Source organism: Onychostoma macrolepis, chromosome 13 (assembly GCF_012432095.1).
Source record: "Onychostoma macrolepis isolate SWU-2019 chromosome 13, ASM1243209v1, whole genome shotgun sequence".
In the NCBI taxonomy this organism is placed as follows: domain Eukaryota; kingdom Metazoa; phylum Chordata; class Actinopteri; order Cypriniformes; family Cyprinidae; genus Onychostoma; species Onychostoma macrolepis.
In genome coordinates, this window is record NC_081167.1 from 30083135 (window position 1) to 30109431 (window position 26297).

Genomic DNA, 26297 nt, shown 5'->3' on the forward strand with positions numbered 1-26297 from the left:
CAGTCTTTACAGTTTTATTCCCCTCTTCAGTATATTCTGAATTGTTTTACAGATGGGTTTAATCATATATCGTTCGCATGATTTTATATACTTGTTGAAATGCATGTTTTTTTCTGGCTGTTTACAGTATTTTTAGATTTATGGTGTGATAAAAAAAAAAAGAGAATTACAAAATTCCAAACCTTTAACTCCAAAATGTCAATAAAATCGAACAAGAAGTTTGAACCTGGTTTTTCCAATGCTCTGATTTTTGCTCTAGATATATATGCAAATTAGTGCATACAGTACTTAATAAGATAAGTATGCTTCTGGGGAAGTATAGTGACATCTTCTAGTGACATTTTAAACCCTTCTCACCTGTAGTGTCTTGCCATTAGAAGTTGCTTTATGTTGATTTGTCTGCACAGACACACGTTTTCATCCTGTTGTAATGTTTTATTGTTCATAAATGAACGTTTCAGTGTAACAATTTTGGCTTGCAGCTAAGATAAAAGCAGTGAAAAGGATTGGCGTGCTTTGCGAATTCAACATCTCTCAGCAACAGAGAACGCAAAGTGACAGAAAGACAGGTAACAAGAGGAAGAACAGGTAAAGCTGCCCTGGCGATTCTCAAACCCTGTGTTAATTTGACATCTGGTGGTGGATCTACAAAGCCAATGACAGAGCAGGCTTATAAAGGACAAGTAAACATGATTAGTGTGTCGTATTGACAGGTGGGGGGAAAATGTGAAGAAACCGAACAGAGATCTCAAACCCGTCAGTCGAGTGCTCGTTGTGAACATGCATGTGTCAGTGTTTGGTCCAGGCGCAGCCGCAGGGATCGCCGCACTTCCTCTTCCTGTCCCAGAGCGAGCGCAGCTCCTGCGGCGAGTGCTGCGGCGACGACAGCATGTCCACGTAACACTCCTTCTCACACAGCCAGCCTGAATCCTGACAAACACACACTACATTACAGCCAGATCTAATCCTACAGCATTAGGTTTGATTCCCAGGGAATGCATGAACTTCAAGTCAAAGTGCAAGTCGCTTTGGATGAAAGTATCTGCCAAATGCATGAATGTAAACTCAATTATTTATGGACAAATTCAAGAATGGCAAAAACGCTCCTGTAAACAGGGGCTGCACAAATCAACATGTAACAGCCGGTGTAATTATGTGCTGCAGCTCAAACCCTGTTGACTTCAACAAGCGATTTGTGTTCAGCCCCATAAAAACTGAATTTACAGTCATATTTGCTGGAGTATTATTATCTCTCTTTTATGTTAAAGTACTTTATTGGCATGATTGTGATTACATACAATACTGCCAAGGCATTATACACAAAATCGTAATGACAAGGAAATACAGTGTATATATGTGTATGTATGTATGTGTGTGTGTGTGTGTGTGTGTGTGTGTGTGTGTGTGTGTGTGTGTATATATGCATGTATGTGTGTATGCATGCATGCATGCATGTATATATATATATATATTAGTGCTGGGCAACGATTAATCGCGATTAATCGCATCCAAAATAAAAGTTTTGTGTACATAATATATGTGTGTATTGTGTGTATTTATTATGTATATATGAATACACACCCATGTATGTATATATTTAAGAAAAATGTGTTATGTTTATATATTAAATATATTTATATATCATATAAATTATATTAATAAATATATACATGTAAATACATGTAAATCTTTTCAAAATATATACTGTATGTGTGTGTCTTTATATACACATAATAAATATACACAGTACACACAGATATATTATATAAACAAAAACTTTTATTTTGGATGCGATTAATCGCGATTAATCGTTGCTCAGCACTAATATATATATATATATATATATATATATATAAAAATATTATTTGTTCACTGTCTTGATTAATGCTTAATTTAAATATTAAATAATACAGTGTATATATGTATGTATGTATGTGTGTGTGTGTGTGTGTGTGTGTGTGTGTGTGTGTGTGTGTGTGTATATATGCATGTATGTGTGTATGCATGCATGCATGTATATATATATATATTAGTGCTGGGCAACGATTAATCGCGATTAATCGCATCCAAAATAAAAGTTTTGTGTACATAATATATGTGTGTATTGTGTGTATTTATTATGTATATATGAATACACACCCATGTATGTATATATTTAAGAAAAATGTGTTATGTTTATATATTAAATATATTTATATATCATATAAATTATATTAATAAATATATACATGTAAATACATGTAAATCTTTTCAAAATATATACTGTATGTGTGTGTCTTTATATACACATAATAAATATACACAGTACACACAGATATATTATATAAACAAAAACTTTTATTTTGGATGCGATTAATCGCGATTAATCGTTGCTCAGCACTAATATATATATATATATATATATATATATATAAAAATATTATTTGTTCACTGTCTTGATTAATGCTTAATTTAAATATTAAATAATACAGTGTATATATGTGTATGTATGTATGTGTGTGTGTGTGTGTGTGTGTGTGTGTGTGTGTGTGTGTGTGTGTATATATGCATGTATGTGTGTATGCATGCATGCATGCATGTATATATATATATTAGTGCTGGGCAACGATTAATCGCGATTAATCGCATCCAAAATAAAAGTTTTGTGTACATAATATATGTGTGTATTGTGTGTATTTATTATGTATATATGAATACACACCCATGTATGTATATATTTAAGAAAAATGTGTTATGTTTATATATTAAATATATTTATATATCATATAAATTATATTAATAAATATATACATGTAAATACATGTAAATCTTTTCAAAATATATACTGTATGTGTGTGTCTTTATATACACATAATAAATATACACAGTACACACAGATATATTATATAAACAAAAACTTTTATTTTGGATGCGATTAATCGCGATTAATCGTTGCTCAGCACTAATATATATATATATATATATATATATATAAAAATATTATTTGTTCACTGTCTTGATTAATGCTTAATTTAAATATTAAATAATACAGTGTATGTATGTATGTGTGTGTGTGTGTGTGTGTGTGTGTGTGTGTGTATATATATATATATATATATATATATATATATATATATATATATATATATATATATATATTTAAATATTATTTGTTCAGTCTTGATTAATGCTTAATTTATATTATATAAAATATATATTTTAATATATACGTGTGTGTGTATTATATATATACACATACACATATATAATAGTATAGTAATATATATAGTAATGTATTATTTTAGATTTTATATAAATTTATAGATTTTATATAAATATTTTGAGATTGTAATATATAATACTGATATACATACACATTAATTATATATATATATATATATATATATACACACACACACACAGTGGGTAATGAAAGTATTCAGACCCCTTAAATTTTTCACTCTTTGTTATATTGCAGCCATTTGCAGGACCATGTGATATTTCAGTTTTTCTTTTTAATAAATCTGCAAAACTGTCAACAATTCTGTGTTTTTCTGTCAATATGGGGTGCTGTGTGAACATTAATGAGGGAAAAAAATGAACTTAAATGATTTTAGCAAATGGCTGCAATATAACAAAAAGTGAAAAATTTAAGGGGGTCTGAATACTTTCCGTACCCACTGTATATATATATATATGTTTGTGTGTTTTTATTTCATTATGTAAGTAATTTCAAATAAATAAATAGTATATGAAATCCAAAATAAACATTTATCAAGACATTATGAACAAAAAAAATAAAAATACTGAAATATTAAACAGGTAGCCTTTGATTATATTGATCAAAGCAGTAGTTGGTTTCTGAAGGTGTGAAGCTGAAAATGAATTTCTTTTTTCACCTGATATTTGCGAGGCCCGACGGCAGCCATCCAGATGCCCATGCTCACATCCTCTCCCTGTCAAAACACACATTTACATGCTGAAAAACCTCATAAACCTACTGCATCCATCATCAGAATGAGTTCAGCAGATTCAGCAGTGACAAACAGATTAGAGACTCGGCGTCCAGAACAAATGTGTGAGATTCAGAGAGAATGAAATCGTTACTGACATATCTGCAAGCATCGATCTCATCTTTGCTAAACTCAGACGGGGAAAACAAAAGACGGTATCAAATCATTACTCCGCTCGGAAAAGAAATCATCACATATCAACGGACTGCTGATGGTGTCACGCATCTCTTTGCTATCGTGGATCTCAGTTCATTGGAGTTTTTTATTATAATACAGCTGCATGCTGGGTAATTCCAGCAAACAGGGCTTTTGTATTCTGAAGAAGGTCAAACACATCATATTTTGATCTGTAGGTAACATGAGGAGATGAGGAGGGTACGGGACGGGACCTGGTAAGCTTTGAGATGTTGAGCGTTGCAGGCTAGCCACTCCACCAGATCCCTGGACACCACATATCCAGATCCACAGGCGAAGGCCGGATACGCTGGACTCGCGTACTCCAGCTCCTGCCATTTACCCACACGATCCACGGCCCAGTTCTGCCGGAAACTGATCAACAACGGCACAATGAGATCAAACCTCTTCTCTGATGTAATATGCTGATAAACTAAGCTAATTATTCTTTTACCAGAAAAAGGTTGTCATAAAAAATAAAAAATAAATAAATATATCAAATGTTATAGAAAAAAACTATAATAATTAATATAAAATATATAATTTATATTTTTAGATAAGAATAGCAAGTATATTTCCTTTCAACAAATACATGATAATATATATTTATTTATTTTTACAACAAGCATACTTCCTTACAACAAATTGTTCTTTTACCAGGAAATGTTTCACTTATATTTTTTGATATTTAAAAAAAAATGTATATAAATATATATAAAATATATAAAACTGTAAAATAAAATATATTTTAAAAAAGTCAGAATTTTAGATAATTTACCAGAAAATGCTCGTCACTTGTACTTTCAGATATATAAAAATTATATAAATATATATAAATATATATTTATATAAATTACATATTTTTAGATAAGAATAACAAGCATACTTCCTTTCAATTAATAATTCTTTTACCAAAAAAATGGTTGTCACTTATGTTTTTACATTTTAAAATATACATCAAATAAAATATACATAAAAATATAGAATATACAAAAATGTAACATAAAAAAGATAGATATATAAAAAAAGCTATACAAATATATAAATATATATTTTAAAAATCAGAAATTTGTTGTCACTTATATTTTAGATATGCAAAAAAGTATATAAATATATAAAACTGTAATATAAAAATTCATAATTTCAGATAACAAGCATACTTCCGTTCTACAAATTATACAAAAATATCTACAATTATCTTCAATCAAGCATTCATTTTATTATTCTTTTATCAGAATATACTAACTTTTTTTTTTTTTTTTTTACTGTAACTGCATTGCACTGAAAACTTTTATGGCACTACCAAAAGCATGAATTACACTGATATAAGTTTAAAGTGTTTATTTAGAGCCATTAAACGTATAGCAATCAAACTTTTAAGACTAACTGTCAGGACAAATCTATAATTCTAAGACGGCTCTTTTTGCTTGGGTATATTCTGAGAGCAGAAGGACTCACTTTCCCCACCACAGGCTGCTCTGTGAGAGGCGTTTGCGCTCCGTCTTCAGCAGGACGGCATCCACGTCGATATAGCAGTCATCATCTGTCTTCAGCAGCAGCTTGAAATCAGCGTTTCCCACCGACCTGTTCACACGGGAGATTCACACGCTTCATTACTGACCCCCAGCCGCCCGAGACAACAGTGAGCATGAGACTAATACAGACAAAAACCCTCAGCAAATCTCAGTTACCATAGCAACTGACTGACAGGCAGATTTCTATTAGATAATGTTGATCATGTCAGAATAATTAATCAGTCTTACAGAATTAAATTGCATTAATCAGCATTAAATTGATCAAAAGTGACAATTGTTAAAAAATATTTATATATAATGCGTCCTTGCTAAACAGAAGTATTCATTTCTTTAAAAAAAAAAAAATATTTCATTAACATACTATTTTAGTTTTTATTTAAAAAAATATTTTAAATTACTTTTTATTTCTTATTTTATGTTTTTCATTGTAATTTTTGTTAAGTTTTAGTCATTTTTCTTGTGTTTTAGTCATTTTATTAGTTTTAATTCATTTTATTTCATTGTTATTTCAGTACATTAAGTTAAACTAATTGAAAATGCTAAATCTTTAAATATTTTAAATTAATTATTATGCATTAATTATTTTATTTTCAATCATTTTATTTCAGTTAACATTCATTTTATTTCAAGTAACAAACATTTTAGTTCTAACTGTAACAAACAGTTTTAGTTTCAGTTAGCTACATAAACGATATTAAAATAATAATTTTAAAAAATTCAGGGTTTCACTTTATTTCGATAGTTCACTTTAGACATTCTACTAACTATAAGTAACTTTTTAACTACGTGTCAACTAATTCTCATTAATTTGTAACTACATGTCTACTAACTCTCAGTAGGGTAGGTTTAGGGTTAGTAGAATAAGTTGACACATACTTGCAAAGTTTCTGATAGTCTGAATGTTGTGGACCCATCAAAATAAAGTGTTAGAAGATATTAAGCAGACAGTCTACTAATACTCTAATGACTGCTAGTTGACAAAGCTACTTACTGCTCGTAGAATGTCTAAAGTGGACTATCGAAATAAAGTGTAACCAAATTCAGCAACACTTTATTTTAAGGTGTCCTTGTTACATGTTGCATGTACTTACTATTATAATAGCAATAAATCATGCATTAATACATGCAAGTAACCCTAAACCAAACCCTAATCCTAAACCTAACCATATGGTAAGTACGTGTAATTAATTAATATTACTCAGTACTTAAATGTATAATTACACTGTAACAAGAACACCTTAAAATAAAGTGTAACCAAAAATTACCCAATCAACTAGCAGGTTATGGTCAACTAGTCAATCCAAAAAAATAGTTCTAACTCTATGCTCCGGTCCTCACAAATCTGCCAAAAATATACCTGGAGAACGAGGTCTGAGAGGAGATTGGGTGCGGCACTAACCATTTATAAAACTGCAGCAGTTTTAAAGGCACGTTCCTGTAGGTGTCCACCACGTCCACAAACACCATGTCTCCATGTCTGAGGCTCTCCTCCCGCAGGGCCTGGTCCTCCTCTCTCAGCTGAGCCTCGCGGATCCGCTGCCGTCCTGCTCGCCCACGCAGCAGCTCCGACAACACCTGCACATCTGAGAGAGAGAGAGAGAGAGACACACACACACACACACACAGAGAGAGAGAGAGACAAAGAGAGACTCTGACTTTAACAATCTCTAACCAATTTTAGATAAACATTAATTAAATATTAAAGGATAAGTAAAAGAGGAATAAAATAAATAATGATGCACATAAATAAATGTATACATGTCAGAACCAGCGGGTTTACAATCTTTCATCAATCAGACAAAAATTTGCAAACAACCATCATAATCAATTTCACTAATACATTGATTTATGCCCCATTTAGATCTAAAACTATCCAAGTCGTCAATCAATTTATAATAAGCATAGTCTATGTTAATGCGGGATTTTATTAATCCCCTAAACACCAAAATAACATCAGTCAACCCCAAACCAAGCAGTTGGCTTTTACGTGACAACCAAATGGTCAGATTTGCTTGCCCAAATATAAAACTGAATAAAACACGATCTTGCTCCTGCTGTATTTAGGCCTATAAATAAAAAGCATAGGCGTAAAAACCTCCCCCAGAGTTTGACAGTATCCTTCCAATTGATGAAAAAACAGTTACAGTCTAAAACAATTAAGAAATAAGTGAAACATTTGATAATAATCAGAAATGTTTCTTGAGCAGCAGATCAGCATATTAGAATGATTTCTGAAGATCATGTGACACTGAAGACTGGAGTAATGATGCTGAAAATACAGCTGCGCATCACAGAAATAAATTACATTTTAACATATATTCACACAGAATACAGTTATTTTAAATTGTAAAAATATTTCACAATATTCCTGTATTTTTGATAAAATAAATGCAGACTTGGTGAGCAAAAGAGACTTCTTTTAAAAACATTTTCAAAATCTAACCGACCAAAACTTTTGAATGGTAGTGCATGTATATTAATTTCTATTTCATGGTGTCACAATGCTGAAATCCATCAATTTATTGATCATCAAAACACAAGGCTGAATCACACAGAACACAAACACTACATAATTGATCTCATCGTACCGTACACTGAAAAAGTGAATCCTCCGGCTAAGCCCGGGAAGCCCAAAGCGCTCCTGTGAGGCAACGTTCCCTCCTCTATCTTAAGAAATACAGAAAATAACCATTAAAGATGCTGCTGAAGTGTTATGTTTTAAAAAAAATAGTGATGTTCGCTAAGTCAAGCACCACTATTGTTCATACTTTAGGTTAGAAGTTTGTTCAAAATACAAAAGAGCCATTTCTACAGACCAGAATATCACAGACACTTTTTATTTGAGCCATTAAAGGTATAGGCTAGTTCACCCAAAAATTGTAAATTAGCTGAAAATGTCCTCACCCTCAGATCATCCAAGATGTAGATGAGTTTGTTTCTTCATCAGATTTGGAGAAATGTAGCATTGCATCAGTGTCTCAGCAATGGATGCTCTGCAGTGAATGGGTGCCGTCAGAATGAGAGTCCAAACAGCTGATAAAAACAGCACAATAATCCACACCACTCCAGTCCATCAGTTAACATCTGGAGAAGCTGCATGTCTGTAAGAAACAAATCCATTAAGACATCATTCAAACTGTTGCTTCTGGACAAAATACGAGTCCATAATCCATAATAACACTTCCTCCAGTGAAAAAGAGCATCTCCTGTTGTCTCTCACATCAAAATACAGCCACATATTTGTTTAGAGCCGTCTTGGCTTTATCTGTGCAGATTTCTCTCCTGATTCAAACCAGACAGCTTTTTCACTGGAGGAAGTGTTATTATGGATTATGGACTCGTATTTTAGACAGAAGCAACAGGTTGAAGTTAAAAACGTCTTAATGATGGATTTGTTTCAGCTTTTGTCTTCTCCAGATGTTAATTAATGGACTGGAGTGGTGTGGATTATTGTGATGTTTTTATCAGCTGTTTGGACTCTCATTCTGACGGCACCCATTCACTGCAGAGCATCCATTGCTGAGACACTGACACATTTCTCCAAATCTGATGAAGAAACAAACTCATCCTAATCTTGGATGGACTGAGCGTGAGTAATTTATGCATTTTTGGGTGAACTATGCCTTTAAGAAACCCTCCAGAACACCTGGGTCGCATCACAATGGCTCGTTTTGCACATTCATACACACTTTCAACCAAATGAACAGATGTTGTTTCCCTCACAGATCCAAGCTTGAGCACGCCTCCTCCGTCACTCAGGTGGACCGCAGACGTGTTGACAGACATCAGACCTCTCGAATCCTGAGCCTCCCACAGAAGAGTTCCCTCAAAACCCTGCAGATGAAGACGAGTTCACAAACATCACGTCCTCCAGTGTGAGTGAAATCAGCAGTGGCAGTAACACTACATTAATGATGTTCAAACACTAATTAGTCGTTAGTGTAGATGGTTTCCTATAAATGCTCTTTTCTCGTCGTGTCACCTTTGGAAGAATGAACTGCTCGACAGGTTTGTAAAACATCCCACCCACACGTGTGCCTGGACTCATCGCGCTGAAGCGAGCGGTGACCACCGGCTCCTGCAAACACACACACACACACACACACACACACACACACACACACACACACACATTTTAACAATTTATTTAAATCCACTTAAAATAAATAATTTACAGGGACATAAGACGCAGTTAAGGAGAGACACTGCAGGCAACAACACTGTTCATGCACCTGTCAAGTTTGAGATTTTGGGCTTTTTTATAATGTTTTTTCAGACTAGTGGAAAGAAAACATTCAAAAGACACTGTTAAGTGTTTCTTTTCTATCACTTTATCTATTTGTGTCAATTACAATATATATTTTTAAAGGCCAAAATGAGTTTTCTCTCCTACACTGAGCCATAAATCTCCCCTTCAGTAGCTCTTATACACACCAAACTTTACATTTTTATTCCTGTCTATATCTGAAGGTTTTTACAGAGGGATTTGTTCATATAGTATAATTTGCTTGATTATATACAACATTTTAATTCCCCCAAATTTGTGAAAATATAGTGTTTTCTGTCCACAAAATATTTTGAAACTGACATCATCCAGTGTTTAGATTTTTGTACTAGAAATGTATGCAAATTAGCGCATATTTCATTAAATAATGACTCATTTGCATATCTAAACCTAACATTTTAGAAAACGTGTAATACAAAAAATGTTTGCAATTATCAATGTAATCAATCAGCTGGGTAAGTAAGGCGATAACTATTAGGTTTTTTTTTTACCCTATTTACCTGCAGTGTCTCGCCTTAAATACATGTACAAAATCATGTGGCATACAGCAGATCTTCACAATATTAAGCATATCACTCAGTTGTTATGGGTATAAATAACAATGTCTCCGTCATATATGTGACCCTGGACCACAAAACCAGTCTTAAGTGTCAATTTTTCGAAATTGAGATGTATACATCATCTAAAAGCTGAATAAATAAGCTTTCTATTGATGTATGGTTTGTTAGGATCTGACAATATTTGAAAATCTGGAATCTGAGGGTGTAAAAAAATCAACATATTGAGAAAATCGCCTTTAAAGTTGTCCAAATGAAGTCCTTAGCAATGCATATTACTAATCAAAAATCAAGTTTTGATACATTTACGGTAAGAAATGTACAAAATATCTTCATGGAACATGATCTTTACTTAATATCCTAATGATTTTTGGCATAAAAGAAAAATGGATAATTTTGACTATGATAGCAGACAAAGCACAGTACTTTGCAAGCCGTTTAGCCCTCTTTTTGGGCATCCCAAGTTGTCGAAGCTCTCTTACAACCAGCCTGTGTATGTGTCCTAAGCTGCCAAATATGAAAACAAGTAGCCGGCCCCAATAACCTATCTCTGAAATAATATTTAGGAGTGGTTTGGTCATAAAAGCTTCCTCCATACTAGAGTCAAAGGTACATGCAACCTCCAAAACAAAACAAACACATAGTGCACTCCTCATTAATCACAGCAACATCTGGTGTATTAGCAGACAAATGTGAAAAGATTTCAAAATTACTATTTAAATACTGAAACATGGATGATTTTACACAAGAATGTTTGTATATTCTTACTAAAGGTGATAAATTATTTGATGTCTTTCACTATAAAATCCACTATTCTGTCATGGCATGCTACGTACATTCACACACACACACACACACACACACACACACACACACACACACACACGGACTATTATTTGCTCAGCTGCAGACAGTGAGGTTCTCAGAATAAACCGTGACAAGCACAAGTCGATATGTGATTTCTGCATCTTCACTGGGCCTCATTTGCCCTGCTGCTGCTGCTGCTGCTGCGACTGTCATTGTACTGAACCAAGAAATGTCATTTCCATCACATCACACATAATCTGTTTATTTTGAAGTTCTTTGGTGGAAATGGAATTTTTAGAATAAAATGTGTCTCGTTAAGGCTATTTTATACAATACTAAATGCACACACATAATATTCTTACATTTTTGCATGGCCAACTTATTTTATTACAAAAAATAATTTTAAAAATCCTGTTATTTTTCTGAACCAGCAAATGTTGTTTCCATCACATTATTTTTTTTTTTAAATAAATATTCCATAAAGCAAAAAAAAAAAAAAATTCTCTATTTTCTGAACCGGCAAATGTAATTTCCATCACATCATTTTTTTATATTAATAAATATCTCTCTCTCTGTCTCTATCTCTCTTTCTCTCTCTCTCTATATATATATATATATATACACACACATACTTTATAATCTCTCTTTATAATTTAATTTAATTCTGTGGCGGTAAGGCTATTTGTTAAGGCTATTTTATACATCCTAGATACATGCAAAAAATATTCTTAAACCTTTCCATAATTTGACAACTGATGAAAAAAAAAATCTCAGTTTTTTAGATAGCTAAATATATACATAAATAAATATTGAAATTGTTAATTTCACTATTTTTAATAAATTGTATTAAAGATGATCAGGTTATGTTTTAAATTATAATTATACTTTTATGATAATGTTCATATTTTAAATGTGAACATCTGGGTCTTGGATAAGAGTAAAAACAATAAAATAAAATGCATTTTACAAGAAGCAAATGCATAAATGGTGATTAAAAAGCATAATTAAAAAACAAGTTTTAATCTGATCTTCCTATAACAAACGAGAAAAAGACTGAAATATCTTAATTCTGGGACATAAAAGTGTCCTGAGATTTTTTTTTTTTCTAATAAGTGCTGCAATTTTCTGCAGAAAACAAAGAAATCTGAATGAATCAAACAGACAGCACAACTTCCTCAAACTCAAAATGTATTATATGAACGGTATTATTATATCAAATATAACAGTCAATATTAGAGGCAATGCTTCCAGCAATGGAAGTAGTATTTATATAATTTCTAAAGGTCATACTTCTCTCCAGCCAATGTGGTTCATCTGGTTTTATTACTAATATCACAGTTAAACTACAGACACTGGGCTACATTTTCCCAAAACCAATGGCTTTAAATGCATGAATTCTGTTTGGTTCTAATGCTATAATAGAATAATTCACCAAAACAAGCACAAATACAGTACCTTGTGCATTTTTAATATATGCAACGTTATTGGACTTGTTGGTAAAACACAATCATAATATGACTATTATTGATTTCTGTCCTATCATCTCATGTTTTAGAGGCTCCTGATCCGTATCATCCCATCAGTCTGTTGACTTCGACGAAGCGTGGAAATGTATGAAATCATGGCATTAGGTGAAGTGTGATTGCATCACCTCTGCGCTCATCGAACGAAAGATCAGAGAGACTCCACAATCAAAGGCACTGATAGAGAAGACTTTATTGAATTTGCTCTCTACAGCTTGTCGGAAAGAGCGATACGTCTTTTGACTCGTGTTGCATGGTGCCGTCTCCATCCCATCTCTCCAGTACATTTATCAAATAAATGAGTAATGTCTAGCGTGATGATGAAAACTCACCTTAAAAAGCCAACAGGATATTTTGGGTTTCTCTTGTGGCAAGAACAAATTGAATGACTTTACAAAGTGCAATCTGAGTTTCTAAAAGAGAGTAATGGAGGACGACTATTCTATGCATATTTTACAGCTCTGGTGGGTCATGATCTGAAAATGGGTCACGAGTCTGTTCTGATCAGGTCAATTTATCAACTTTACATTTTTTTTTAATTTTTCAAACTCTGCTGCATTGTGCTTCACTGAAACCTGGCTGAGTGAAGCCATTCCGGACAACGCGCTTCATTTGCCGGGCTACCAGCTGTTCAGAGCGGATCGCATCAAGTAGTTAACGGGGAAAACGAGAGGTGGTGGACTATGTTTCTATATAAATGAAGGTTGGTGTACAGACGTAACAACTCTGAAGAAGATGTGTTCTCCTAATTTAGAGGCGCTCTTCATAAACTGTAAACCGTTCTACTCGCCGTGGTAGTTTTCTTCTTTCATTTTCATGAATGTGTACGTGAGCACCGCGATGCAACAACTGGCCGAACAAAACTGGCCGGACTCTCTTTTAATCATTCTTGGTTATTTTAACAAAGCAAATCTCTCCCATGAACTGCCAAAATACAGCCAGCACATCACATGTCCCACCAGGGACAGTAATATATTAGATCACTGTTACACAACAATAAAGGATGCATATCACTCTGTCTCACGAGCAACTTTGGGGCTCTCTGATCACTGTTTAGTTCATCTCATACCGACCAACAGGCAGAAACTGAAATCAGCTAAACCTGTATTAAGGACTGTTAACAGATGGACTAATGAAACAGAGCGGGTTTTACAAGCCTGTTTCTCTCTCACTGATTGGAGTGTTTTTGAAGCTGCTGCCACCGATCTGGATGAGCTCACAGAGACTGTAACATCATATATCAGTTTCTGTGAGGATACGTGCATCCCCACCAGGACATTCTTATCATTCAATAATGATAAACCGTGGTTTACCGGGAAACTCAAACAGCTTCGTCAGGCCAAAGAGGATGCTTACAGAAGTGGGGATAAAATCTTGTATAACCAGGCCAGGAACAGACTAACAAAGGAGATCAGAGTGGCTAAAAAAAAAACTACTCTGAAAAGCTGAGAAGAGAGCTTTCAGCCAACGATCCGGCGTCAGTATGGACCCGCTCTGATCTGCACTCCACACATTCACCTACCCCCCCTGCAACCCCCCTCCCTCCCTCCCCCACCATTTTACCTGCGCTTAAAGTCTGTGTAGAGGATGTGAACCGGATCTTCAGAAAACAGAAATCTAGGAAAGCTTCAGGCCCAGACGGTATTTCACCTGCCTGTCTAAGTCTGTGCTGACCAACTTTACACAGATCTTCAACAGATCTCGCTCCACCATCATCCCTGTCCCCAAAAAGCCCAAAATCACTGGCCTTAACGACTATCGCTCTCACATCTGTGGTCATGAAGTCACTTGAGAGACTGGTCCTGGCCTACCTGAAGGACATCACTGGACCCTTGCTGGATCCTCTTCAGTTTGCCTACAGAGCAAACAGGTCTGTGGATGACGTTGTCAATATGGGACTGCATTACATCCTGTAACACCTTGACAGACCTGGGACTTATTTGTGGACTTCAGCTCGGCCTTCAATACCATCGTGCCTGACCTTCTCTCAGACAAACTCACACAGCTCTCTGTGCCCACCTCCATCTGTCAGTGGATCACCAGCTTCCTGACAGACAGGCAGCAGCTAGTGAGGCTGGGAAAATACACAACCAGGACTCTCACCATCAGCACTGGCGCCCCTCAGGGCTGCGTCCTCTCCCCACTGCTCTTCTCCCTCTACACCAATGACTGCACTTCTAAAGACCCCTCTGTCAAGCTCCTGAAGTTTGCAGACGACACTACTTTGATCGGCCTCATCAAGGACGGAGACGAGTCTGCTTACAGACAGGAGGTTGAGCAGCTGGCTGTCTGGTGCAGTCACAACAACTTGGAGCTCAACACGCTCAAAACAGTGGAGATGATAGTAGACTTCAGGAGGAACCCCCCTGCTCTCCCCCCACTCACCATCATGGACAGCACTGTGGCTGCAGTGAAGGCATTCAGGTTCCTGGGCACCACCACCATCTCCCAGGACCTGAAGTGGGACATTCACATTGACTCATAATGTGAAAAAGGACTGCTGAGAGGATCATCGGTGTCCCTCTACCCAACCTCCAAGATCTTTATATCTCCAGAGTGAGGAAAAGGGCTAAGAAAGTCACTCTGGACCCCTCACACCCAGCTCACTCTCCCTTTGAACTGTTGCCCTCTGGCCAGCGCTACAGATCACTGAGCACCAATTCAGCCAGACACTAGAACAGTTTTTTCCCCCAGGCCATATCCCACCTGGACAACACATAACACACCCCAGTACTGTACATCTGTAAATAACTTATCAAACCTTCATCCGTACATAGGACACATGCACATTCACAGTTCTGTCTATAGACATTTTTTATTTTCTGTATATTTTTATTTATAATTTATTGTCTATTCTCTTCATTATTAGTGTTTTTATTACCTTAATTATATGTTGTCTGCACTATGTTTGTACTTCTGTACTGGAAGCTCCTAACACCAAGACAAATTCCTTGTGTGTGTAAACACACTTGGCAATAAAGCTCTTTCTGATTCTGAAGAAATCATGGACAAGTTGTGTGACGGCCTCAAAAAACATGGTTTATTTGGTTTATAATATTATTAAGTAATGTGTTTTTTTTTTCATTTGGTTTAGTTTAGTAGCAGGAAAATAATCTAAATTCTTTAGAAAAATAAAACCATTATTATTACTATTAATAATGTTTCAATAAATCAACATTGATTTAATTATATTTTAATTTAATTTTTATAACAATAGTAATAATAATAATCTATATTATGACCGTTGTTGTTTACAAAAACAATATTATTAATAATAATAATAATAATGTTTCACTACATTATTAATGTATTAACAACAACAATAATTTAAATTAAAATAGAACAACAATCATAACATTATGATTTAATTATATTTTAATTTCATTTTTATAACAATAGTAGTAACAATAATATCTATTATTACTGTTGTTGTTTACAACAACAACAACATTATTATTATTATTATTAAACAATCACTTACATTAATAATAATAATAAAATAATGGTTTTATTTTTATTATTAAGGGATTATATTTACTATTATTATCATTATTATTATTAAGTAATGATTTAAGTAAAATATAATTCAATAACAATAATAAAAATAGTAGACAGTACATATCGGTTAATTTGCATTGAGCACAAAACCATCTAAAGTCAAGCTGACGTTTATACATTTACAAAGTTGTCATTTTTCATCTTTCTCTGTCATGTTCATAACTGTGCATACTGTTGGGTCTGTGCAGTTCATTGTAACATTAATCATTTTTATTTGATTTTAAAGGGCATTTTCGTTTTGTTTTTGTGTTTGTATTGTAATTATAAACCTCCTGTACTATGATGTTGAGTCTGATGTAAAATCTTTGGAGTAAAGTCGGCTGAGCAGCAGTGATTTACAGACTTCATCATCTAATGCGTCATGCTGAGGTGTCAGTGCCAGACTCCAGACTGCGTTTGTGCTCGTACCTCTTGGTCCACCTGAAAGAGCCGGACAGTGACGTTGCCCCTGAAGTCGTCTCGCGGTCCGTTGGGAAAGACGCCCAGCTGGGTGATGACCACAGAGTGAAGGACCTTGAAGTCCAGACTGATGGCAGAGACATCGGACGGCAGCAGCGCAGACGTGTCAGGAACGCTCAGTATGGCCATCTCCTGCCCAGCAGCTGAAGCAGAGTTCAGAGATCAGGTTTACTGCATCATTCATGCTTCTGCTTAAATACTCAAATTACTTCAGCAGGCAAATATCAATTCTTTAGAAAAAATAAAACCATTAATAATAATAATAATAATGGTTTAATTTTATTATTGATTGTTTGTTTTGTTTTATTCAATAATTTGTAATATTATTTTAATATGATTATTTAAATAAAATAATAATAATAACAACAACAAATTTTATTATCATTCACTATTGTAATTTAGATAATTTAATTAAGGTCTCTTAATAATAATAATAATTATTATTATTATAACTACTATTTGTATATATATATACACACACACACACACACACACACACACACACACACACATACATATACATATACATATACACATATACATATACACACACATATATATATATATATACACACAGTGTTGGGAAGGTTATTTTGGAAATGTAACAGGTTACAGATTACAAGTTACTCTATTTAAAATGTAATAGTAGCGTAACTTTTTCAATTACTTTATTAAAGTAATGTAACTGATTACTTTTGTTTACTTTTTGATAACTTTTTAAAAATTTCTAATGAATGTTTCCAACTGTTAACCATTTTTAAACATTTACACCATGCAGGGTTAACTTTACAGTAGTAGGCTATTCAACACTCGTTACTGTCAGACTTAAAAAATCCTTCATCACTTGAATGAAGATAATTGATATTATTAATTAAAATAATTGAACATCCACCACAAAATCAGACTTTAGTACTGCCTTTTACTTTGAGATTGATCTGAAGTTCAATGCAGATTTTAAATAATTAAAAATAGTTTACTGACACTGTTTTTGAAACCAAATCTTTGCATATCTACAAGAAACACTGGCATCTAACAATGCTTTGAAAAAAAAAAAGTTAATAAAAAAAAAAAAAGTAAAAGCATAAACATCAACCCAAATACGGTTATCTAATAACCCATTCTGTGTACTAAACTCCTAAAACATTAGTGTCTTTTTGTATATGATATGACCATAGTTTTCTCATGAAGTGACTCAGAGCAGTTCTAGAGATTATGTTTATGTGTTTTGATGAATGCAAAAACCCATGAATTTTGTCATGTGACCAAACCCTGGTTAAATAAACAAATCCGCCCAAGAAGGGTTAAAGATAAAGCCAGTTGTCTTGAGCAGACCGAGCCGTTTTCACAGGCCGCTGCACAATAATCCAAACATCAGCACTTTAAGAGACTCGTCTGCTCTGAACTACTGGCTCTTAATTAGAAAGCAGCCATTTATTACCCAGGAGATCAATTGGAGGAACAGAGTCGTTAATAGAGAAACGGGCCGCTTGTTCCGAGCAGCAGACTCACCGCTTCCCTCGTCCTTGAGACAAAAGCCAATTAAAGGCGGCACAGACGAGAGGCAGAAGCGCGCAGATGTGTGCTGAACAGCCATCAGGAAAAGCTTTTAGAGCCACACAGGATATTCTCTCGCTGTTAAAGGGCTCATTAGCATAACGCTTCGCCAATCACCACTACCAAAGTCCAAAAGATTCCTTCTGAAAGCATCTTCAAAACACTGAAAACTGAGCTGCGGCTTGAATTTAAAGTTCAAACTGTAATTGTGTTTCAACTAGTGCTGTCAAAATTAGCGTGTTAACACAGGCGATTAATTTTTCCGTTTAATGCATACAAAGGCTCCAGTGCATGCTGTAGCCTGTATTATTTCATATCAAAGCGCGAAATAAACTACATGCATGCAATGTCATAGTTAAGTCATGAAGTTACTAAAAAGGCGATTAAAGCTGCCTTAAAACTGTGCATGCATGCAATATGTAATATTTGTCACATGTTATATTTTAAGAACATGAAATGGTTTTCCAAACTGTCCTGAAGCATCACTTTACTGTCGCTCTCATCTAACACACTCCATTCAACTCTCATTAGTAGAGACTTTGAGACCTTAAGTGGGTCAGAAAAGGTAAAGAGATCTGAGAGAGAATACACTGCGTAGCAGATCTGTGTCATGTTCAGCAGCAGCAGCCAAAACTACTAATAACCAGCTGCTGTGATGTCTGTTCATCAAAGAAAAAAAAAAAGAAAAAAATTTAGTGTTTGATAACTTTATTCAATTTCTGTATATTTCCGCTGAAGGGCACAGGTAGCTAAATATGACATTTATTATAATGGGTTTATGTGAAGATTGTGTTAAGTTCACTTAAATTAGAAGTTATTTTTTAAAGTCGGAATTTTTTAGATGTTGGAAGAAACACTTATTTTGTCATCTTTAAATAACTAGGCATTTTAACGTTATTAGAATATTCAAAATAAATGTTCAAATGTTACATTTTGGGTGACGAAGTTCGTAAGACATGTTTTATGTATTAGAATATTACAAATCAACATTAAATTAACGTTACATTTTGGGTGAAAATACAGCTAGTAGAATGTTATAAGAATGTTTTTGTAACCTTTAAATAACATTCTAATCTAATCACAATATGAAAACATTTTAACGTTTTAGAAACATTTCAAAACAATGTTCCCACAACGTTTTTATAACCTTAATTTGTTATATAACGTACATTAGGGTTTCCCCCCCCAGTGAACAGGGAATGTTCAAACGACTTTCAGTAATGTTTCTTTAAAAGTTATGACAAAATTCTTAAAATAATATTTATAGAACATTCTTATAAATTTGATATACATTCTCATAATGTTGAGAAAAAAAAACTTTCTGAGATCAACAATCTCAAACTATCCTTATGATATTACTTGATGAACATTCTAAGAAATGTTTTTGTAACCTTTATATGTGTCCCTGGAGCACAAAAGCAGTCTTAAGTCTCTGGGGTATATTTGTAGCAATAGCCAACAATACATTGTATGGGTCAAAATAATCGATTTTTCTTTTATGCCAGAAATCATTAGGATATTAAGTAAAGATCATGTTCCATGAAGATATTTAGTAAATTTCTTACCGTAAATATATTAAAACTTTATTTTTGATTAGTTATATATGCATTGCTAAGAACTTCATTTGGACAACTTTAAAGGCGATTTTCTCAATATTTTGATTTTTTTGCACCCTCAGATTCCAGATTTTCAAATAGTTGTATCTCTGCCGAATATTATCCGATGATGTATAAATCTCAATTTCAGAAAATTGACACTTAAGACTGGTTTTGTGGTCCTGGGTCACAAATAATGTTCTAATCACGACACTTTATAGTTCTTAGAATTTCCAATCATACAGTAGCCTACATTTAGACTAAACGCACATATGGAAGGAACAGCCCAGATCAAAAGCATACGTGTGTGTGTGTGTGTGTGTGTGTATAAATATACACACACACACACACACACACGTTAAAGACAGCACATAAACATTTTCATCAAATGTTACATATGTGAATGTATTTCCTTGGATTGAAATATATGAAGGGCAAATATATTATAAGTGTTTTTACAAATGTATTTATATTTTCTAAAACATATTTCCAAAAACATACAAATAAGGGCAAAAAAAACAACAAAAAAATACATTTTTAAATATATTTTTGCGCAATAAATTCTGTTGACTCAAAATATTTATTTCTAAAGCTTCTTTTTTGCAATGTTTATTTAATGCTTTTCACATTTAACACAATAATGACTATCTTTTGGGGGTTAATGTCTCAGGCCAAATGGATGTGCAATTTATTCAATAAATGAATCAGTCCATCACCAAATTAATTAGATTAAACATTTTAATCACTTGATAGCCCTGTTACTTTTTCAATTCTTCAAAAACTTTCTTTGGTGTCCCACTGAAAAAGTTCAATTTTTTTACGTTTTTAAATTTCAAATGAACTCTTCCTCTAACTGATGATGATGAAGATGTGGCTAAACCATGAAAATGCAGAACAGAAGCTGGAATCACAATGTTATAACGGGATGTCCCACTGAAACCTGCTGGAAGCCAAAACATGCTGACTATTTAGAAGAGAATCCGAGTGCACAGTGTGATTTCAGGCCCCATACTGCGAGATTCATGTCCGAGCGGGGGGTCTGATGAGAATCGTAACGTACAAACTGCAGCAAAGCGACATTATATAAGCCCCACGAAACGGCCTGCTCTGAATTGAGGAACATACCAGGGACTCTGGCTTGATCAGAGATGAATTCACCTGTCTCTGTGAGGTTCAGCAGCGAGCAGGAATACGGGTCTTCACGATCTTCCTCCGGCACAGAACAGCCATGCTCACCAATGATGAATTTCACCATCACCCTTTCAAATAAAACAGCAGACAACATCAATGCATCATTCTCAGGCTAGTAAGTGTGTAACATCAAGTGTAACTTAATTGTTCACGGTTGCCGAGCAACATCACAATCTGCTTCATTAATACAGATGTGCATCACAGAAGTGTGTATATGGGCTATTTTACAGCAGTTTGCTGAATTTAGAGTCTGTTTTACAATATTAATTACTGTAGAAACGCGTGTTTAGGACTCAAGTCAGTCATAACGTAAAGCTGTTTTTTTCACTGATCATTTATTTGTTATCCATTATCTGATCTTTTGATTTGTGTCCATTGATTTAGATGAAATCAAATTATAATTTGTGATTTTTGCAGTAATTTATTAACCAGATTATGCTGCATGCATAAGCAAATGGCTATTAAAATAAAGCATTTAATAATAATAATAATAACAAATATTATTATTATTATTTAAAATAACTTTATTTTCATCATTATTTTCCAACCGCTTTATAACCCACATGGTTATTAAAATTACTAGACCATACAATAACATATTGCATTTCTTATTTTATTTATTTTTGTATTTATTTATTTATTTGTTTAATTTTTGGTTTATCACATACTCCTAATTGTCATATTTAAAAAACAAAATCTATATACAAGCTATATAAAAATACAAATAAATACACATATAATAAATATAAATATTAATATTAAACATACACACAAACACATATAGGCAAGGCAAATTTATTTATATAGCATATTTCATACACAATGGTAATTCACATACACACATTTTCATCTTTTTCATCACCATTTTCCTCCCACTCTCTGACCCTTAGAAATAAATGTTATGTTCTTTTTGCTCAAAAAGCTGTGGCCTTCAAACATCCAATGTATAATATTGCAGCTTTTGATGAGAACATGCTGCATACTTTCAAACATATTCATTTATTCATAATAAAACTGTGCAGAATTGACTTGCAGCAGCGCTGGGCTGTGATTCGAACATTAAATCATGTTTGACCTATTTTAATGAGCATTTGCCTGAATGATCTTTAAACGTGGAATATTTATAAGGATTTTTATAAGGCTCGATAAAGTTGCAGGCCAAAACAAACAGCAAAAAAACTCAGATCAAGCAGTCAATTTTTGAAGTCAATAACATGAGCCTAATCTTCTGAAATAAATCAATGTCTGTCTGAAGTGAGAGTTTTAATGAAGCAGAAATTGAAAGATTCACATGCACAGGCGTGTTCAGAGAACTGACCGTTTCTGGAAGTGAGGGTGGTGTTTAAGGTACCCCAGCCATGTGTCTCTTATGGCCTGCCGGAGCTCATGATGATGCCGCGCTGACAAAACACCCACCAACACCTCATGCACAGCCTTCTGGCTGTCTGTCAATACAATATTGAACAGAAACACAATAATCAGCATCAAAACAGAGCCTAATATATTCGCCAATACCGCAAATGATTCAAACATGCAAAAAGCCTTTTTAATAGAATAGTTCATACAAACATGAACATTTGCTGAAAGTTGATTTATTCACCCTCAGGCCATCCGAGTTTCTTCTTGGGAACAGATTTGTAGAAATGTGTCTCTGCATCAGTGTCTCAGCAATGGATGCTCTGCAGTGAATGGGTGCCGTCAGAATAAGAGTCCAAACAGCTGATAAAAACATCACAATAATCCACACCACTCCATCAGTTAACATCTGGAGAAGAAACAAATCCATCGTTAAGACATTTTTAACTTCAAACTGTTGCTTCCAGACAAAATATGAATCTATAATCCATAATAACGCTTCCTCCAGTGAAAAAGTTCATCTCTTGTTTTCACTCACATCAAAATCCAGCCACGTATTTGTTTAGAGCCGTTTTGGCTTGTAAACGCTGCTTGATCTGTGCAGATTTCTCTCCTGATTCAGACCAGAACACTTTTTCACTGGAGGAAGCGTTATTATGGATTATGGACTCGTATTTTAGTCAGAAGTAACAGTTTAAAGTTAAAAACATCTTGATGGATTTGTTTCAGCTTTTGTCTTCTCCAGATGTTAACTGATGGACTGGAGTGGTGTGGATTATTGTGATGTGTTTATCAGCTGTTTGGACTCTCATTCTGACGGCACCCATTCACTGCAGAGCATCCATTGCTGAGACACTGATGCAATGCTACATTTCTCCAAATCTGATGAAGAAACAAACTCCTCTACATCTTGGATGGCCTGAGGGTGAGTATTTTCGGCAAATGTTTATTTTTGGGTGAACTATACCTTTATAAAGGCTTTTCTGGCAAGTTGAAGGCTCAAACACAGAACAGATGATGCAGCGAGATGAAAGTCTCTGGCAGCGGCCCTTTGTATCCCCTAATGGATTGTCACTTGTGTCCTATTTCACCATGTGTGACAAACATCAGAGTAAGTGTGTAATGCGCATCTGTGCCTTTGTTGCCAGGTAAATCTCTCCCACACTTCAATGAGATCTAGATACTTTCTACAGTCTCTCTTCTATTGTACACGACTTCACGTTCAAATACGATACTTTCTTCAATCCGATCACTGTGGTTAACAAGCTGCCGGCATCTGCGTGCACAGCACACTAATGCAGCCTTCATCTAATGCATTAATTGCACATCTCAATCCCCAGCAGAGCCCATTAGTGATATTATAAGTAAATTGCTGCAAACTGTTCAACATGCTTATAGATCATTAAAGTCAGTGCAATCAATGATCAATGCATTCAGTGTTAATGCTCATATGCATACAGTCAAGCATTATATATGCATTAAGCATTAAGGGTCTAAGCATTATATTATACATTAAGCAGCAATAATTCAATATATCTATATATGTATATTAATATTCTTTATGCATTGATCATTAAAGTCCCATATGCATTTACACTGAAAATGAATGGTCTATAAATGATAGATAGATAGATAGATAGATAGATAGATAGATAGATAGATAGATAGATAGATAGATAGATAGATAGACAGACAGATAGATAGAATCATGTATAGAGACCATTAATACTGAATGCACTGCATAAGGAACTTTAACATATATAAAAATTAATATGTGCTCTATATAAAATGTGCAATAGTAGGAATAGGAATTTAGCATTAATGTCCTATGAGCAAATAACATGAATTATTAATCATTAATAAAAAAAATAAAAAAAAATAAAAAAAACATTATAATGCTTTTTATGCATTGATCATCATCATTATGCAATGTTTTTTGCATTCTACATGCACTCAGCATTAAAATTTTCTATAATGTTCACTAATGGACTATGCATTATATATATATATATATATATATATATATATATATATATATATATGTTCTAAATGCTTTATTGTTTCTATATGAAGTGAGACAATGCAGAGTACGTTATGCATTAGCATTATATATTCAGTATCAATGCTCTGTATAAACTGAGCACCAAGTTTCTATATGCATTAATATATTTATATGCATCTATGTACATCAATAGCTTCATAAGAACCGAGTAAGTTAGTAAGAATTTATATGCATTGATTGTTGTCTATTAATCCACTGCATGCATTCAGCATCTGTCTAATGCAGAGGGCACACCGAAACACTTTCGATTCAACACAAACTGCCATGCCTGAAAATAACATACTAATATAGAATAACGGAAACATTGCAATGCTTTTTTATGCATTGATCATTATGCATAGATTTTTTTAATGCATTCTACATGCACTCAATTTTCTATGCATTATATACAGTATATGTTTTAAATGCAAAGAGTACTTCATACATTAGCATTATATATATTCAGTATCAATGCTCTGTATAAACTGAGCACTTAGTTTCTATATGCATTAATATATTTATATGCATCCTTTCTGTCAATAGCTTCATAACCGAGTAAGTTAGTAATAATTTATATGCATTAAGTTAATTATTGTCTATTAATCCCGTTTGCATTCAGCATCTATCTAATGCAGAGGTCACACCGAAACACTTTCTATTCAACTCAAACTGTCATGCCTGAAGATAACAGACTAAAAGAGAAGAACAGAAAGTAGCAGAAGTTGAGCGGTACCTGCAGAGCCGAAGCCCAACAGGAGCGCAGTTCTGTCGGTCCAGCCGAGCCAGTGAAGCAGCGCCGCGAAGACACACGGAAACAGCGCCGCTGCCGCGCTTCTCATGGACGAACGGCTGAGTCCAGACACCGACGCTTAACGGGCTACGCACACAACGAACGGACCGGCGACTAGACGCGACGCGCATCGCTGATATGATGAGTGTCCGACGCGCCGCGTCATGTCTAACTGCACGCTGATGACGACAACACTCGGGCAGCCAATAGGAGTGGAGCGGTCGACGCGCTGTGCCTTCTGGGAAACGTAGTTCAATAAGTTTCCTGTTGCCATGAAGATTTATCGGATTAATCGGGCCAATTTTTGGTCAGACTTCTGCTCATTTGTTAGAGATCATATCGTGCCCAGCTTTCAACTTTGTTTTGAAAATGTTTTATTTGTTTTTTTCACTTACAACATGTCATTCCATATATATATAGAAATGTATAACTTTTGCTGGCAAAGTTTAGTATACATAAATGTAAGTACGGCAATTACAAACCATTGTTTCTCATTTTGAAATCAGAAGTTAAGCAATACCTAAAATCTATTTACACTTTGATAAACAAGATAGCCGTTCAGTGTATTAATATATGTAAACATTTCCATGTTTTTATGTTTTATTTTTATGTTATTTTATTTTTTCTATTTCATTGTAATTTTGTATCTTTTGTGTGTGTGTGTGTGTGTGTGTGTGTGTTCACCCCCTGGCTCCTGTAAAATGTTGTATTTGAGTGATTCTATTAAAAAAAAAAAATAATAATAATAATTTTATTTTTTTTAATTAAAAAATTATCGGATTAATCGGATTAATATATAAATCTATTTTACATGACAAAATAAAATGTTTTCATAATAAAATAATTGTATATATATATATATATATATATATATATATAT

The 26297-nt window shown here is 34.0% G+C and overlaps 1 protein-coding gene across 2 annotated transcripts; it reads right to left on the bottom strand.

Annotated features, from left to right (window-relative positions):
• On the bottom strand, positions 1-25601 carry b3galnt2 (beta-1,3-N-acetylgalactosaminyltransferase 2). Of its 2 annotated transcripts, XM_058794873.1 has the most exons (12): positions 25361-25601; positions 22549-22675; positions 21198-21298; positions 16840-17033; positions 9684-9779; positions 9425-9535; positions 8290-8368; positions 7101-7284; positions 5625-5750; positions 4382-4541; positions 3879-3935; positions 4-930 (listed from the first exon to the last, which is right to left on the bottom strand). In XM_058794873.1, exons 1-12 carry the CDS (start codon positions 25464-25466, stop codon positions 790-792), a joined length of 1482 nt encoding a protein of 493 aa, XP_058650856.1. In that variant the 5' UTR covers positions 25467-25601; the 3' UTR covers positions 4-789. The 2 variants fall into 2 exon arrangements, with proteins under 2 accessions (XP_058650857.1, XP_058650856.1); XM_058794874.1 differs by lacking the exon at positions 22549-22675 and having other exon boundaries at positions 1-930.
• Positions 25602-26297: the final 696 nt, after the last annotated feature.

Coding starts and splice junctions, on each gene's coding strand:
- b3galnt2 (XM_058794873.1), bottom strand. CDS start 25,466: ATGAGAAGCGCGGCAGCGGCGCTGTTTCCGTGTGTCTTCGCGGCGCTG. Junction 22,676..25,360: donor GTTGGGCTTCGGCTCTGCAG/GTACCGCTCAAC, acceptor TTGTATTGACAG/ACAGCCAGAAGGCTGTGCAT. Junction 3,936..4,381: donor AACATCTCAAAGCTTACCAG/GTCCCGTCCCGT, acceptor GTGTTTTGACAG/GGAGAGGATGTGAGCATGGG.